This window comes from Drosophila gunungcola, unplaced genomic scaffold, assembly GCF_025200985.1.
Source record: "Drosophila gunungcola strain Sukarami unplaced genomic scaffold, Dgunungcola_SK_2 000001F, whole genome shotgun sequence".
In the NCBI taxonomy this organism is placed as follows: domain Eukaryota; kingdom Metazoa; phylum Arthropoda; class Insecta; order Diptera; family Drosophilidae; genus Drosophila; species Drosophila gunungcola.
Window position 1 is genome coordinate 20,123,569 of NW_026453197.1, and position 18,275 is coordinate 20,141,843.

Genomic DNA, 18,275 nt, shown 5'->3' on the forward strand with positions numbered 1-18,275 from the left:
TATCAAACAAACATCCAAGTTTAATAAAAAATTCAATGTAATTTACACAATTTAGAACCCCCTTTCAAAATTATAATTTATTGTTAAATAAAATAGTATTTAAATACAATATTTCACTGGATTTGAGTGATGTAAAATACTATTGCGTTCTATCATTTAATGTTTATAATAGATATTTTCTTGATATGGGTTTAAATTAAATATGTCTATAAATTGAAAATAATTGCTTATACGTATAATGAGTGTTCGTGGCTTTAATTCTCTAAGATCTTTACATTATTTAAGACCATTTGACTTGGGCTCTTTATATAATTGTCTAAAAATAATAAATGTCATTTAAATGGTATTGTTGAACCTTCCATAAATTTTCAATAATTTTCCCAATAATTTTAATCAAGCAAAATATAACTTTAGTTATGCATTTACGTTCTGACCCACATGATTTCCATAACCTAAGCAGAAAAAACTAACTGTGGTCTTGTCATCTTGACCGTGGACACATGTATGTGCAACGTGTGGCAAGTTCTGCCTAGACCCCCTGCCAGTGCACGCCCCTGTCCACATGACGCCACCCCCCCCCTGGAAACTGCACTGCAAAGGCAATTTCGCACAATTTTGTGACACTATTTATTAGATGGCCCCGTTGAAAGGCAACAGGCAACAGTTGCGTGGTGTAAATGGCCACAAAAGTACTGAGACCAAGCCTCAGTCTCAATCCCGATCCCATAGATTTCATGAATATATATATATATATATGGTGTATCGTAGTGGAGGCCTACGGCGCTTTTGATTTATGCCATGCAAGTGTCAAAAAATGTCCTGTTGCACACACAAACGTCGCCGTTGGCACAGATTTTGGTCAGAGATAAAATGGACCCCAATTGGTTGGCTCCAAAATCCGGACTTTATGCAGACCCCCCTTCAAAACCCCCTCTCTCTTTCTGCCAAAAACCACAGACCATTAAAATGTTTGAATTGCAATTGAATTTCGCGATATTTTCAGGAGATTTTTTGTGATTGTGTCAACAGCTTGGGGTCATAAAAATGGCCGATTTAAACAAATTTGCCGCATTACTTAGCGTCCGATACGCATTCAGATTAGTCTATGCCAGGTGTAGGCAAAAATTGCGAATAAGTATGACAAATAAACATGCATTTATCGATATCATTTTGACATCGAGGTCTAAGTGATTTCATTGATAGCCAAAGATTTCATCAATTATAATTACAAAAAATTAAAAAAACATTTTATATTTTTTTTATAAAAATAAATTTTTTTTGATAAAATTTCAGGTAAAACCCCTTGAGTTCCATATAACTTATTATTTGTTTACAAAGCAATACGAAGAAAAGAACCAATGAACCAAAAATACTTTAAAAATAGGAAATTGGCATTTGATTGTTTATGCCAACGGCAATAATAATGTAAATATATTTTTTCCTGCTTAGCACCAACAATAGAAAAATCTTGAAGAATGTTTGAAATGTGAAAGTTCGCTTAATATCATGCAAAACAATATTAAATTAAGTTATAACCCATAAAAGCTAATAAAAATTAATAAAAAATGTGGATCAACAATTTTTCAACAGCGCGTGTCGCCATTTAAATGTTCTGTGATGGCACATGCCCCAGAATTTTATAATTGAAAAGCATTGAGGAAACATCGCCACGTAGCCAAAGAATAAATATTTATGTTTTCTTATGTTTTGCAGCAGACAAAGTGGGGAAAGCTGGCCAAGAGCAACGACTTCCAGTGGGCAGCAAAAGTGTGAAAATCGCACAGCCGACAGCAACCGCCAACGCATTTTCACGGATTTAATTTTATACTCATTTAATTATACATATAAGATGATGCGGAGAGACTGCAACGAATTTTGCATGATCAAAAAAGTGTCTTAAAAAATCCCCATAGAGAAAGAAACGAATGTGACGCAATGTAGCGTGAATGGGCTGCCAATTGGCAGCCTTTCTGTGGGCCACAATTCATATATGTGGCTTGTATATATTCATAAAGATTTTTATATCCGAATACTGACACCGCCCAAGGCCATTTACGAAGGGGTGGTGGTGGGCGGTGCAACAGCGCCTGTCACCCCAACTCAATTTTAATAAACGCATTTCGTGGCAGGCGACAGGGCGCTGCTCCCAATATTTGATTAAAATCGCCACAATGACGCTGGTGCCGATCGTTTTCGGTCCGGCTATATAGACTTTATATAGACTCTGGACATGTATACGGATGTATACCCCAGATTGCCATTATGCAGGGCTAATCTGCGAGAGACGATTAAGTCAGAAAGCCAAAGTGCTCTGAATTTATTTAATAACACAGTGAATCAACTCTATGATATTTTGATCAACACAAACAACATTACAATAGTTATTAATAAATATAAATTACAATGTGTTTCATGTAAGTGTTATCACAAAGAGAATACTGTTAAAAATGATATGCACAGAACATTTACTTAATAAATATAAATAATTAAAATAAACAAAGATAAAAAAATGAATCACTGCAAAATACAAACAATTTAAAAATAACTTGGTTAATCTGTTTTATGTAAACCTTAGTACAGAAATAAATTTTAGTAAGGGAGAAAAAGCTTTGAAGAAATGAATTCTATATAAATATAATCTATAATAAATTGTACAATTTATATCTACACAAGCCTACTTGAATCTTCAAAATAAATCTTCGTAATCTAGGGCTAGTAATAGCCATTCTTTTGGGAATTCAAAGTATTTAGTCAGAAACATATTTATTCTATAGATCATTATTGAATCATTTGTATGTATTATGAAAATAATATATCTTTATTCTATAGATCCCCAGACTAACTAATAATGTGTACGGCAATATAATATATATCTTTGGAAATGAAAAGTAAATAGAATTCAGAAATAATTAGAATTATATTTACTACAAAGATCACCATATTATATACTAATAAAGTATGCAAATATAATTGTATATCATTGGAAATGGAAAGTATTTAGTAATCAGATATATTCTCAACTCTATTTGAAGCAGTTATCTTTTAGAATTTTCAAAGATCTGTGAGTTTTCAAAGGTTTTTGCCTTATAAGGTACATATATTTGTCGAAAACTCACCGCTCATCCTTGTCGTATTTGGGAAAGCTGACGTGCTCGAGCAGCAGTGAGGACTCGCTTTGTGGTTCCGCCGAGATGCCGAGGGCCCGCTGCCTCTGGAAGTTCTGTCCAGACTTGCGGGTGGCACCTGTGGCGGTGCTGGGACCACCACTTCCTCCACTTCCCCCTCCCACTCCCGCTCCCGCTCCGGATGAGCCCGATCCTCCGCCCGTTCCCGCACATCCCGCCGCACTGCTGCGACTGAAGGGGAAAACACTCTGGAACTTATCCAAATGCGACTTGAGCTCGGCAATTTCATTGTCCTTGAACTGAAGGGCCCGCTGCATTTCCTGTATCTTGAGCTCCTTGGCCTGAATGATCTGTATGAAGCGCTCTTCCTGCGGCGAGGCGGCCACATAGTTGCCCATGAGCAGGGTTTGATCCACCAAGCCCACCGGCGAGGGCGTGGCCGATCCCCCCGAGCCACTGGGCGTACATCCCGAGATCCTCAAGCTCTGCATTTGCTGCTGAAGGTTGAGAGTGGTGGGCGCTTGCAATTGGGTGGGCGAGTGACAACTGGCACCGGGTATGGCCACCGGTTGGCTGGAACACGCGCTGTTTTGATGGTAAAGAACAGGACTGCCTTGGCTCGTATACAAGCCCTGCGTTTGAGCCTGCAACTGCTGCAGTTGCTGATAGCGCTGCTGCAACTGCAGCTCCTGTTGATGCAGCAAGCTGCGCGGATCCTGATGCAATTGCTGGGCCCCCGAGGGCGGTGTTCCGTAGATCAGCGTGTGGGTCAGCACTTCCGAGTGCGTTGGTGGTGCCGGTATCAGCCGCAGTCCCGATGCCGTGTGCTCCAGACCTATGAGACCACCACCAGCCGCCGGCAAGGTCACAATGCCACCCACCAGATTGTTGTTATTATTATTATTGGTGTTGTTGCTGGCACCACTCGGCTGAGTGTTGATATTATTGCTATTATTGCTATTATTATTGTTGTTGACGATGCTCACCAGACCCAAGTCGGTTGGGAACTGATAGTTGGCGTTCGGCTCCTGCTGCATACTGGCTGCTTTTCGTACCGCCTCCGTAGTATTCGAATCGTTTCGCCGCCTCGTGTTCAGATTGCGATCTTCGGCACTGCTATGCCGGCGATGGCGCTGTATCTGTATCTGTATCTGTATCTGAGCAGCTGTCTGTATCTGTGGATGGCTCTCTATCTGTATCTGTGGATGGTTCTCTGTCTGTATCTGTGGATGGCTATGTATCTGTATCTCAGGCTGTTGCTCTATGTCCGGCGGCTTGGCCTCGGTTCGCGTTCCTCTATCCCGTTCCCAATCCCTATCGATTATCGCTGGCTGCAGCTTCTGGTAGTCGGCGTAAAACAGATTATTTGATGGCTGTGCTGCTGCTGCTGCTGCTGCTGCTGTGGCTACATCTACTACATCCGCTGCTGGTGGTGCATCTGTGCTAATTGTGCTGTGAGCAGTGCAGTGTGGTGCATTGCTATTGGAGTTTTGGGCTGGCCGCTTGGTTGCGAAGCACAGCCGATCAAAGCAGAAACGCATCCAGGCGGCTTTCCTGATCAACAGCCGCCACGGAAAATGCACTCAGCCAAAGGTTAAGAGCCCTAAAACATAAAAAAAAGAAAGGTTATTAAGTAACATAACATAAATAACCAAATGTATACAGCAAAAACAGAGCTATAAAATTCAAAAGAGGGTACAAATATTTAAGAAAATAAAACCTAGATATAAATTTATGTTAAAAATGTTTCGATCCTTATTCTGCACCTAAAACTTTTGCTAGTTTTCTCTGTGTATTAGAATGGAATACAAAATAATATTGTGTACTTATATTGTAATAAATCACTGTGAGAAAGAGTGTCAATCAGGCTATAATAAAATCTAATCACAGGCTAATCAGCTGAACTGAACTGATTTACGATCGATGGTTTAACACGATTGCTGAAAAAACAATTTTTGCATGGGAATTCTCCACAACGATAACCATTTTAACACTAAGAAAAAACACATTTTCCCACGAACAAAAATTTTAAATTAAGCATTTAAACATTACAAAACAGATTAAATAATAAATATATATAAATTTTTTTCCATATCCCTTAAAAGCTAAAATATTTAATTTATTAAACAATCTTTTAACAATTGATTTTGCAACAAATTTCACGAACTTTCAATTTCAATTCAAGCCCCTACAAAGTTTTTCCTTAAGTGTACACATTCCTTAGCACAAATTCCCATGGCTGGCAACAATTATCACAATATCAAAAAATACAAAATTCGGTTATCATTTCGCTTGGATACACAACTTGTTGGACAAGTTGACAATGTCTTTGCTTCTTCGTTTTTTTTGGTTTTTTCGGGGAGCGACACGCCCTAAGCCCTTCAAGATAAGACACTCGACAAATTGTCGTCGCTTTGTTAAAGAATGTCAAATGCCAAAACATCAAGCTGGCACAGTTTTGTTTTATATTTACTTTTTTTGTGTTGGCTTTGCTATTGATTTCGGACACGTTTAGGCAATAATTCAAGTGGAATGAGCGGGGCTAAAAATAAGTTCGGCTAAAGCTAAACATGGCCTGGCCAACTTATAAACAAAGCACACCCGAAACCCTATAAACAAGTGTGGCAGGTTTCGGTTTCCACTTTACTAAATGTGCGAATATCAAGCGGAACATAGAAAAAGCAGCCGAAATTCGCGAGTGGGTTGATCACCTGCTTAAAGATTGGAGAGATTGAAGATCAGCCTATATTATTTTACGGTTGAAGCATGACCAAAAATTAAAAAAAAAGCGGTTAAACAAGAACAGCTTTTAAAATGAAATGTTATATTTTAGAAATCTCTAAAGGAACTTGGTTTTAAAAAATATATGCAATAATGATTAAGTTTAAGTCTAAATATACATCAACTTGTGCATATTATTAAGAAAATATTTATTTAAATAAACATAAACCTATATCTCTAAAAATTTGGCCTGTTAAGCTAATATACACAATAAAACATGTAGCTTTTATTTATGATGTCTCACAAAAAAACTAATTTATGATATCAATAAGTTAAATCTTTTAAGAACTAACATTTGCTCAAACTAAAAACAAATAAATAAATTATTTATATTTGTATATAAACACATTTTTGCCAAACTTAAGAATGAGAAGACAAATTGGGCACATAAAAATTTAGAAATCTTTAAAGACAAAAATAGTTTTATAGGTATAATAACAATAATCGCTTAATATGTTTGGCACAAAAAGGCATCGTCAAACAAAAAATAGATCCGTTTAGAAACCCGTTCAAACCAAGACAGTTCCCCGTATATCAACGATCATTTGTTCAAGTAGCTCGCCACCTTGATTCTGGGCTCATCCAAGTGAGTTTGAGAATTCGCAAGACTCTTGACTTCGATTACAACGAAAACGATCGTTTTAGACTGGCATTAGCACGTTAACGATCGGATCGCACAGCGGATTAATGTGTGATTTGAATGCCAAGCTATTTAAACACCGACACTCCATAAACAATGCCAAACGACATGGGAGGTTGGAGCTTCAGACGGATGCCCTCAAAATGCGGGCAATTACCGATCCGTAATTATCCGAAAATTTGCTAAATGCAATTGCCCGATCCACGCCACACACCAAAAATAGTGAAATACTGACACAACAAATTGAGACAATTGAGGAAGGAATTGTCTGTGGGTATTTTTATATTTATAGAACACAATTGACGGGCCACTCAAAATCATCTTTCGTACTTCCCCATATATATTTTGTTTGTGTCTGGCTGTCTGTCTGTCTGTCTGTTTGTTCCATGGGTTTTCAATGAATTCGCTGCTCGTGATCGGAGGCAGCTTTTGGGCCACTTAAGCGCAATTACGATTGCAATTTGTTTCCATCTCGGGCGCATAAATAAGCAAACAGACAGACGGGGTTTTCTTCCGTGGCGTATACGTAATATTTTAAACGATTTTATGCTTTTATTGTCATTTAAATGGTTCTCTCCTCTTGTTGTGGTGGCAACTCTGGTACTGGCAAACAGGTTCTCGTTTAATTTTAATTAGTATTATGAAAACATTTATTAAACGACAGCGCGAAACTCGAAATCTTTCAAATGTCAACTCGGTTTGGGTGGAGGGTATTAACATCGATCGATCGTGAGTTCATTCATGCCTTTTGGTAACAGGCCAAAGTCGAGTCAAACACATGCCCATGCCTGAGAATATAACTATGTATTGCTTAAACATATAATGAGTAATTGCAGGGAGGTCTTCGCATCGTATCGCTGTCCATTTAGGGAAATTCTGAGGTTCGGCGTGACTGGCCATGCAAAATTGTGAATCTCCAACAACTAACGATGGCAGATAGCGCAATTAGTGTGTCATTATGATCGCAGATAACGATACTGGTTGTGAGCACTCAACAGTTAAAGCTGTTGGCCAACAAATTTGCATAGATCGGGATCAACTGATATTTTGAGCAGTATAAAAGATTTATATCTTAGAGATATTTAGCTGCTTTCAAAGTGTTGAGTTAAGTGAACTTAATTTTTCTTGCTGGACAGTGGAAAATGGTAAGGAGAAACCTTTAAAGCATATACAATTATTACCATTTTTGAGAAATAGTTCACTTCCTTTTCATTTTTAAAATAAATATGTACATTAAATGATTTTAATTTATAAATCTTAAAAATATCATTCAGTACTTTTGAAAGATAATAATATTAAACCATTAAACCAAACATTCTCCTTAAAATCCAGTTAATTCCGACATCTTGCATCCTTGAATTTTGCTATCCATCAAAGTCAATTCCAATAATCAACATTTAAATCGTTTTTTCTTCAACTTGCAGGCAAATTGCGATCATCGTCGTCGTTTGCTAATCAAAAGTGACATTTGCGATCATCAGGAGATCCCGAACAAATATTCCGAATGTCCAGGCTGTCAATCAGAGAAAAGAGACGGCAGCAGGGGGGAAAGAAAGAGACGGGCATACATAGAGTGACAGGCGGAGACAGCATGTTAAACACCGGCAGCAACAAATAGCAACATCAACTTAATGGGCATGCCAAAAATGCGCCGCATTCGAATCATTTAAACATTTAAACATAATTAAGCGGTTAGTCACGCCCAATGACGATCTTTCCCTCGAATTGAGATATCAATTGAGAGTTATGTCAACCGTATTTGGGTACACATATGTGTATGCTGCGGAGACTGCTATAATTATAGGTTTCAATTACTACTGGCGGTTGCGCTTCCTCAAAAAGCGAACAAACAAACTCACAAGAAGCAGCGCCAAATTGAAACAAGAATTCTCCGGATTTCTACTAGACATACAAACAACATTTTTATGATATATAAATTGATTCTCCGGGAGAATTCATTCAATTCCATTTCACTCCATTCGATTCCATTTACGCCTTTTTCCCGCTGTTGGCGTGCAATTATTCAAGTTATTTTCAATTTCAATTTTCGACTTTTGTACGTTGCACAAACACAAACAATCAATGAAAATGTAATAAAATTTCAACTTGATTCGCGAGTCTAAGTCGTAAATTCTTCAAGAAGTTTGTTTTCAAACGCAAATAAATACTATGAAAGCAAGTGATTTAAGTTACCTCAAAATCAAGTCAATGTTGCGGCTAGTTTTCAGTTCTGTCGTTTTGTCTATCGTTTATTTTTGGCTTACAAATGTTCATTAGTCCCGGCGACACGTCCGTTGATCGATCGCCATGCCGAAGGCAATTGATCGCCTGATAACACTCCAAAGACATTCAGATACGGCCAGACTTGGCGGTTAGTGGCTCGATTTAGGCGGTTAGTGGGCATTAAGTGAGCTCTATCTACGGATACGGATACCGCATTTCGCATTTCGTATGGCGAAAATTGGCGCAACGCATGCGAATCGTTTGGCATGAAACGCACGTTCAATCAATTAAAAAACCTTCGCACAGCTGGATTGCAATTCCAGTTGGCTTGGCAAAACTCGGAATTGGTCCCATTTCGAGGTGACTCATTGAAGGTTGACAAAGGGTTGTCATAGGTATTATATGGAATTTAATTTAAGCAGCAAAATAGCTTAAAATGGTAGGAATTTTAAGTACTATTGAGCGTTAAATAGGAAGAAGTGCCCATGTAGGTAGTTTAAATAAATTAAATCGAAGTAGGCAAATTATATATATTTTATAGGGTTTTGTATAGCAAACCTCATATTTAAGCATTAATTTTACTGCTTTCCACACTTCTATATCACATAAAAAAGCATTCTTTTATGTTCCAATCCCTCGTAAAACCGTTTGCTTACACATGCGACTGATAATACTAGTTTCCTTCAAGCATAAGACAATTATAAGACCATAAAAGTTCTTAACGAAAAAGTTAACTCAAACGAACCGCCGCTTGTGATCAAACAAGTTCTAATCAAACATTTTTTTTTTTGCTTATGAGCCACTCAAATTACTTGCAGCTTTTGCCAGTCACGTGGTAATCCAATGAAAAATGGATACATAATGACAACAGATCGCAGTGTGTGAAAAAACGAAATTTAACAATTATAAATAGCTTTTCTTAAAATTTTTAGTTATTTCCAAAATCAAAATATTTATTGTTCGATATGCAGAATATAGATTTGCTTAAGCACACAATACCACTTAAATGTTTCCATCTTTCTAACATCTTTATTTGTTATTTACAGTCCCCTCTTTAATATAGAGTTGTTAAAGCATTCCTTAATGATCCTAACGATGATCAAACCAGCTAATCAACCGTCACACTTTTTTGTACATTGCTCTTGTTTTTCTTTGGATGAAACTGACTCGACGACCATGAAAAGAATTCTGGATTCTGGACCCCACAACAAGTGTCTTCAGCATTTTCCCGTCCCCTTTTCCGGCCTCTGGTGCCATCCGTTATGACAGTTGCTGGCTACTGAATGCACTGCGAGAAAATATTACAAGAATTGGAAATCCCTGTGTGTTTATTGGCAGCATAATGGACCTAAAATTGCATTGTGATTAAATTTTATAACTAGTATTTCAATCTTTAGTTTCTGATAAAGGAGATGCCTCTAGAATTGTATTCGTTGAATTGTGGGTTCATGTTAATTAGTTATTACAAACTAAAAATCATAAAATTCCTTAGTCTGGTAAAATATTATTATGAATTTGGTTCAATTTGTTGCAAAATTGAGAAACTAATGCTGCCATTGATTTTTTTCTCTGCATGGCTTTATAAATTGGGTGCTTGGTGGTCACTTCAAGAATTGAAGAGCTCCTTGCCTGTCACATGACTGTCTTCAGGAGCAACTCTTCTGCAACTCTTCGCGAAGAACTTCGTTTTACTTTTCTTTTTTTTCGCTGACATTAATTAAAACATCGACACACACACGCTCACACACACTCAAACACTCTTGCTAAGGAAAATTGCACGCCTGGGAGCGATGTAGAAAAAAAAAAAACAATCGTAAAAGGAAATTGACTGTTTTACCTTTGAGAGGCTGGCAAAATTCTCGTAAACAATTTGCACTTTTAATGAGCCCAAACAAAGTGTAACACAAGCACAAGAGCACACACGAAATCGCTGTTAAAATTCCGATCCGCCGTTTAATTAGTTGAAGAAACCGTTGATTCTTACGCACTTTGTTTTTTTTATTTTTTGTATTTTTAGGTGTTTTGTAATTCACAAATTGAAGCGAAGAGGGTGAATTTGTGTTTGCCGTTCAGCGACATTCGTTGTTGACCGATTGAGCGACGCTCGAGAACTGTTTTTCGCATAGAGTGTTGGGAAGCAACGATCGTTGGATCGTAAGATCGTAAGCCTATCGATAGTAGTTGACTGACGTCGGTTATCGAAGTGAACCCAAACCCCAGAAGCGTTTTACTTGTCGCTCGTTTGTGGTTGTCGCTTAAATTAAAACTCGGAATTTGGCTGAAACCAGTTGAGTACACGCACACGATGATACGACAAGTAAAAACTATATATATATATATATAAATTTATATCAATATGTCTACGCCTTGCCTGTGATTCGTGCGTTGGCTTGGCGATCGTTTAAATAAAATAATAGTAGCGCGGCACACACAAACACACACTGTGACGGAAAAATTGCATTGGCAGCGATCTAATTGCTGGCTGGCATGCTAGAATGAAAAGCGTTTCGGGGCAAAAAAAACATAATAATAACACCATCTAGTATTGAAAGTATTTACTTCCAGGCACACGCACCATCAACCGGCTTTTGAGTTTTTACAGATCCCCTACTTGCATATTTATGAACCGCCTTGGGCATTTAAAAAAGCTTAACTTCGCTGGTAATTTAAAGGATTTGTAGTTGACATATTAATAAGAGGCTGATACTCAAATAAAAATTGAATTTAATTAACATTAAAATCTAAATTAAGAATGAACATAAACGAACAAATATTCACAAACAATGGAACAAGCTTACAAGGCGTATACGTAATTTCAACTCAAGTTATTGTAAGTTTCAAGAATAAACAATTTGTAGAATATAACATATTGACCAATACATTTCGAATAAAATCGAATAACGTAGTATTGTCCATACTCAAAATTTAATTTTACTCATATATCACGTATACGCCAGGTGCACACCATTGGTTACCCAAAAGGAACTGACTCAGTTCAATTTTTACTCTTACTCAGCACACTTTTCGAATACTTCAAGCCATTCTTTATTTGCATACCCCTTAAAAATATTACGCATACACCTTGTTGACAGCCCAAGGCAATTTATTGTAAACTATGCTATGAAACTCTCAATGGATGATTTAGTGCAGATCACTTCATAAATCATGTCCTGTAGCTCATGCCGAATTTCGACATAGCCAAATGTTCGCTGGTTATTCTCTTTTTTATATCATAATTACAAAAGCCTGTTGGCCGCTACTTGGGCGAGATTGCTGCGGAAAACGTTTAGGGAAACTGATTTATTTATTACAAACAATATTACGGGGCATGTAAACAAATCCGAACTGGAATTATTATCAACTCAACGCAGACGGAATAGGGGCGAGAAAATTATGGCAGGGGAAATTGAGCTGAGCATGCAACAATCATTTGGCGTGGGACGTGATTTAAGCAAAAATCAAAACATTATTAAATTGTTTACATGTAAATTCAATTGGAATTCGGAACAGAAGCGCTGTGGAAGATTTCCAAACACTGAACAAAAATTATATAACATTAAACTCAACAACTTAATTTATAGACATAAAATTTAACAATTTTAAAAGTCAATTAACCGATAACTGTTATTATTTAAATAGTAAATCAAATAGTTTTTTTCAGTTTAAATTTAGTAGCTTTTTTTCTATGGATAAATAACACATATAGCATTTACTTCCATGTTTGGTCAATTGAGTTGATTGGCTGTCAGAGTTATAAACAAGGGGGTAAATAAAAAGAACTTCCCAAACACCAAAATTTGTGGAGCCTTCTCCATTTATGACCATTTCATATTCGATAGTACTTATATCAATAAAAATATTATTTACTATTAATGGAGAGGTAATTCTTGGACAAAGGAATTCCTTCGAAAATCACTTCATATTTTTATTTTGTCTGTAAGGAAAAAAAGTAAACAAAATGATTCATTTTATGTGTTTTTGTTTAAAATGTAGCTTATTTAATCTCTCTAAACCCCCTTTTAAGTCCCTCCGCCCCTGAGGCTCCATACAGTTGCCTGCGCTTACTTTTATAAGTTTGTTGTCAGTCGATTTGTTTGTATTTGGCGACATTGACGCTATTGATAAGCCGTCATGAGAGTCTCCAGTGAGCGTAGGTAATAATTATATATATTTTATTTAATTGGTGCAATCGGAAAGGAAAGGTTATTTGGGCGGTAACAGAGCAGCAACAATTGAGTGGTGACAACACCCGCCCAGTTTTTGCGTTTTTTTTGTTACTTAATGCAATTTTTTGGGGTTGGCCAGTGAATAGCAATTGAAATAACTAAGCTGATGGTAAAATTCAAAATTTTATAATTTATTAAAAAATAAATTTTGATGCAAATAAAAATTTTAATTTAAATGTTTTTAAAAAGTATTTTATTCTTTCTTCAAGATTTTATTAATACGTTATATTTTTTGAATGTAATATTGGTTTCACACGAAAACAACGACGAAAAAGCTTAGGTGCTTAACAAAGCTAAAGAAATAAAAGCTTTTCAGTTAGTGATGACAACCACAAAATAAATCGATAGCAAATAAAGTAACAAAATTTCCGAAGGAAAACCTACAAATATATAAAATATTAAACATTTTCATTAATATTTCCATAATTCTTTGTTCGAAAAGCTTTCAAGTTTAATGCGAATCCCATTAAATATTTACAAAGTTGTCAAGGAAAATCATCAACAGCTGATACAAGATCAGGGAGAATGGAAAAAAAACAAAGAGTAATGTTTGCACAACAAGAGCTATTCAATAAAATTCTCTTAAGTAAGAGTATATTTCTCTTCGAGCAAACAAGTTTCATTGATGAAAAATGAAATTGGTGTTAATTTTTTCGCAAATTGATTGGCGTGGTTTTTTTCTTTGTCGATTTGAACTGTTGAAAATTTGTTAATTTGACATAAATTTTGTATGCAGCTTATTGGGCGAAATTCTACCTGAAAAGGGGCACGTCTGTAGAAAGAAATGCTACCGAAATCGTTTTAGCGGCTTAAATTTCAATTTGTTATGGTTGTGGGGATGAAGAATTCATATAATCGGGGAAAAGAACGCTGAACTGCGAATATTTGACAAACTGTTTATTTTAAGTGCTATAAATGAGAGAAATGGCTTTACCAAATGATATTTTGGAAAGGCAAACAAATCGAAATTGTTGTTTACTTCTAGATAAACAAATTTCTTATTTATGAAATTATAGTTATAATGATCATTAGTAACACAGTAAAAAATCTAATTTAAATTATTGTTTTCATATAAATTAAATTAAATATTGTTTGAAAATAATATATTATTAATGATGCTTTGTTATACTTCAAAGATAAATCAGTACTTAACGAATATAGTAAAGGTGTTGAACTTCCCCAAAAAAAAATATATTTCTTTAAAATATATATAATTTTTTTCCCTGGAAAAGAATTTCATTTTATTTTGAACAACAGTTATTTCTTTTTATGTTTTCTGCACTACAATTCCAGCCCCCCCAATTCCCCCACTTATCACATAGAGCTTAGATAAGAAAATATTACCTTTCAAAACCGGAGTCCGATTCCATATTGCGACTTAGCTTTCAAGAAAAAAAACGTTCCAAAGCCATGAAAAAATTTGCAATTTATATTCCCACTTTTGAATAAGTGTTGTGCAACTTCTAGAGTTTTCTCCGATAAGAGAACCCTTTCCCTATAATTAACCAATATATATTTCTACGCAATCTGCGCAGTTGTAAAACCAAATCTACACACCCTCAAACTTAAGACCGATCGAAAACCAATCGCAAATCAACCACACATTTTAATGGCGCTTAGTGTCAGCTATTTTTCACTGTTGATGGTTTGTTTGTTTGTTTGTTAAACTTTATGACAAAAAGCTAAAAATAAACTAGCAAACAAAGCGAAAAAAATGATCAGCAATAACTAAAACAACAACTCAGCTTTGTTCCCTGTGATTCGCTATGAATGTGCAATATAATGGAAGAGGGAAAATTGCAGCGAAATCAGCACAAAGAAATATGCATGGACTTCAAGAGAACTACGAACAAAAAGATCCTTGAAGTGCCCTTGAGAGGAGTATATACATATATGCCGGGAGGCTCCATCAATGTATTGTAAAGCTGATGTAATTCTTTATTTATATCTTATCTTCCGTTTCCGCATTTAATAACTGAACCATTTTATACCGTCTATCTAAATCAAACACAAATGATAAAGTAAATATTTATAAAACAAAAATTTTAAGGAATATTTAAAGGAATATATTTTTCAATCATTACAGTAATTAGTAATACAACAGTACAAAACTGATATTTGATAAGTGATATTACGACGTATTATCGATTTGTTATAATAATTAGCCCTGATAAAATAATATATACCGAGAGGATTTAACTTTGCTTACTTTGGAAAAATTCGGTGAAAATACATTTTTGAAACATCATTATTTCATACTTTATATTATCTTTTATGTTGTAGGGCATACATAAGGGAACACAAAAACCCTGAACCTTCATTGATTATTCAAGGCACGAATTAAGTGACTTAAGGGTAAAAAAAAAAACGAAAAATCGTTCATATTCAAAGGCCGAATGATTGTGCAATCGCAAATTTTGTAGGCGGCATAAATCCATAAATAAACAATAACAAATAAGCTGTTGTTCAACAAACAGCGGACATTAATTGCATATTAAAATGGGGCTTACATGTTGGACGAAATGTAAGGAAGTTCCAGTGATGAAGAAAATTCCCAGAGAATGAATCTCTTTTGGTGATCAGCCGGCTTTTGCGAAGAAAGTTTCTCGGTTTCCACTTGTTGATCGGCTCTCTCGCTCGCGCACTCTTTAGTTTCCTCGTTAATTCACAGGAAGCCCAGAATTAAGGCCGAAAATATATGTATATAAATGAAATGCAGGCGGCACACGAAACTTCGTCATCAATTTGGGTAGCCTGCACTTTGGTTTTCTCGAGTCTTTTCACTTGCGTTTCTATGAAATTGGGCATTAAAATTTAAATGCTATTAGCCGCAGAACACGAAAGATTGGGAAATGAAGGAGGGGCCGAGGAGAAAGTCACCGGGAGAGCGACCACAAAATCTCTCTTTTTCTCTCACTCTTCGGTGTTATTGTTATCACCTGAGTCAAGTACAGTAGGAACTGCCCGCGTAGTCAGCCACTATTGGTTACAACTGTTTTTTAAGTAGGAAAAATTGGGAAACACATACCCAATAAATATATTTCAAGCAATTAATTTATTCTTCACAATTTTAAGTAACAAGTTTTGAATATTTTTTTATTATTTACAGATCTACGATCATAGTCCCTTCCTTTAACTTTTCTTTCAAGCTTCACTGTATGTTTTACTCTCTCTCTGTGGCTATCTCTCGCAAACTACTCTCTCCTTATTCCTCTTTTGTTTTTAACTTGCTCTCTCGCTCCGCATAGTTTGGCCTGTTGTTGTTTTCTGCCAGCGTAGCGTAGTTAACTTGAGCAGCAACAACAACAGCAATTGCTAAAAATAGAAGTGCGGCGGCGAGACAGAAAACAGAAAAATAGCAGCAGCGGCAGGAAAAAAAATATAAAAAAGCGAAGGCGGCAACGCGCACAAATTGGAAAAAATTGTATATGGCGAGCACCAAAAACAAAGAGTAACTAACAGAAGAATAAGAAGAGTAGTAGTTACAACAACAAGTAAGCTTCTATTAAAATATATCAAAGAAAAGCAAGTCAGAAGAATGGCGAAAGAAGGAAATGCGTCGCAAAATGCGTTTCAAAGAGAGCGAAAAAGGATGAAAGAGAGAGTGGAAAAATGCAATGGAAGCTTTGATTGATGCCTTGGAAAATGTCCAGTTAATGTCATTTTTACAGGGAAATCCAACACAAAAGTGCGTCATGCAAGCAAGTGATTTTCCATGCATTTAATTGCAGGCCACATTTTAGTCTTTAAGTTTTCCACTAGAACCAGATCTCTTTGGACTAATTCCCACTCTCCTTTCACTCTCCACTTTCAATACATTTCACTAAAACTGCATTCACAATTCACGTTTTCCCGACATTCAGTCAATTTGAAACGATGTTTTTGCTTTAATTACTTTCTAAGGCAAATAGTTGCACATATGGAAAAATTCTTGTTGTTGCTTTTAGAATTCAGAATTGAGCACAAACGCTAGATCGTACGACTAGCTGAAAAGCAGCAACAACTAACCGAGTAGCACACACAAAAACACGCGTCGATTTAAAAACACCACCGATTCGAATGGTGATGTGAAGACCGAGAGAGTCCAAAGCAATCTGAGCACTTGGCGCAGCAAGAAAAGTCAGTGGAGCCACATTTTGAAGAGAGAGAGAGAGAGAGAGACCCAAAGTCGGATAGAGAGGGTCCCACAGACGAGAGAGAGAGAGAGAGAGAGAAAGAAAGAGAGCCACCAGATGAACCCTAATCAGCAGCAGGTAGGTCGTGATTATACAGTCAGACTCCACTAAGTAGGACTGAACAAAAACAAGGCATTTGGTAATTATATAACAAATGTGGCCAATTAATTAAATTTATATTAATAAATTAAATATATTTTTGAGTAACTGTGCGACCCACTATTGGATAAAATTTGAATACTTTTTTTCACCATTTAATATGACAGTTTTCGGACATTTTTTTTTAACAGACAGTTTTTTTAAGTTCAATCACTGTGGACGGCAGCACACTTAATGACGATGCGCACCAGAAGGAAGCTACAGTAAAAAAGATGTGTGCTTTTCAACTGTAGTTAAAACAAAAACTTCTGATATAAAAAAACATCTCTTAAGCCATCCCTAGTTGCAGGGCAAACAGCTTAACTGCCTTTCAGCATTTTTGACAAATTGGTTAAAATGCTAACCTTTTTTCTAGATTTTTACAAAAAAATAAAAACTCGATTTCGTTTGTATAAAAAAAAAACTTTAACATGGTACTGATGTTAAATTATGTGACGAAAAATTTTTAAACATTTGACTAAATAAATATCCTTTCATTCAGAATTTAAAGCTGTCATGTCGTATACGTAATGCAGTAATTGCGTATACGCTGCGTGTAAGTTATAAACGGAATAAAGCAACGTTAAAAGAGAAGATTTCCCAAACTGGAGGTGTTGGCCAGCTAACTCACTTTGAGCAATGCGTCTACAAAGCGTTTGTCTTTCTTCGATTAATGATTTGCTTAAAATCAGCGAGCGGCGCCATAGCACGGCACAAACAGTATAAAACAAGTTTCGCCGTGCATATTACTAGTAAATTTCTAAAGTAAAGTTCTAAATGAACAAATGATATTAACTACTTAAAAACACATATTAAATTTTTATAAATATGTAAAAATAAATGCTTGACAAAGATTGTGATCTTGTGAGACCACAAAATAATTTTAAAAGTATGCAATGTTTATATTTCAGGAAGCGTTGCACAGAAGGGTTTATTTATTGAAAATGTTTTCAATACGAAATATCTG

At 36.0% G+C, this 18,275-nt stretch overlaps 1 protein-coding gene across 3 annotated transcripts in view; it reads right to left on the bottom strand.

The window, feature by feature from the left end:
- LOC128263341 (cGMP-dependent protein kinase, isozyme 2 forms cD4/T1/T3A/T3B) overlaps positions 1–17,107 on the bottom strand; it is a 35,463-nt gene extending 18,356 nt beyond the window's left edge. Inside the window, exons 1-3 of one of the 3 annotated variants that reach the window (XM_052998362.1) lie at positions 17,004–17,107; positions 15,506–15,787; positions 3,117–4,728 (exon numbers count right to left, since the gene is read on the bottom strand). In XM_052998362.1, coding sequence (XP_052854322.1) covers positions 3,117–4,666 — 1,550 coding nt within the window. In that variant the 5' untranslated portion in view covers positions 4,667–4,728; positions 15,506–15,787; positions 17,004–17,107. Of the gene's footprint in view, positions 1–3,116; positions 4,729–10,606; positions 10,878–15,505; positions 15,788–16,890 lie in introns of those variants that run through there. The other 2 variants (XM_052998363.1, XM_052998364.1) reach the window with 2 other exon arrangements.
- Between the last annotated feature and the right edge of the window lie 1,168 nt (positions 17,108–18,275).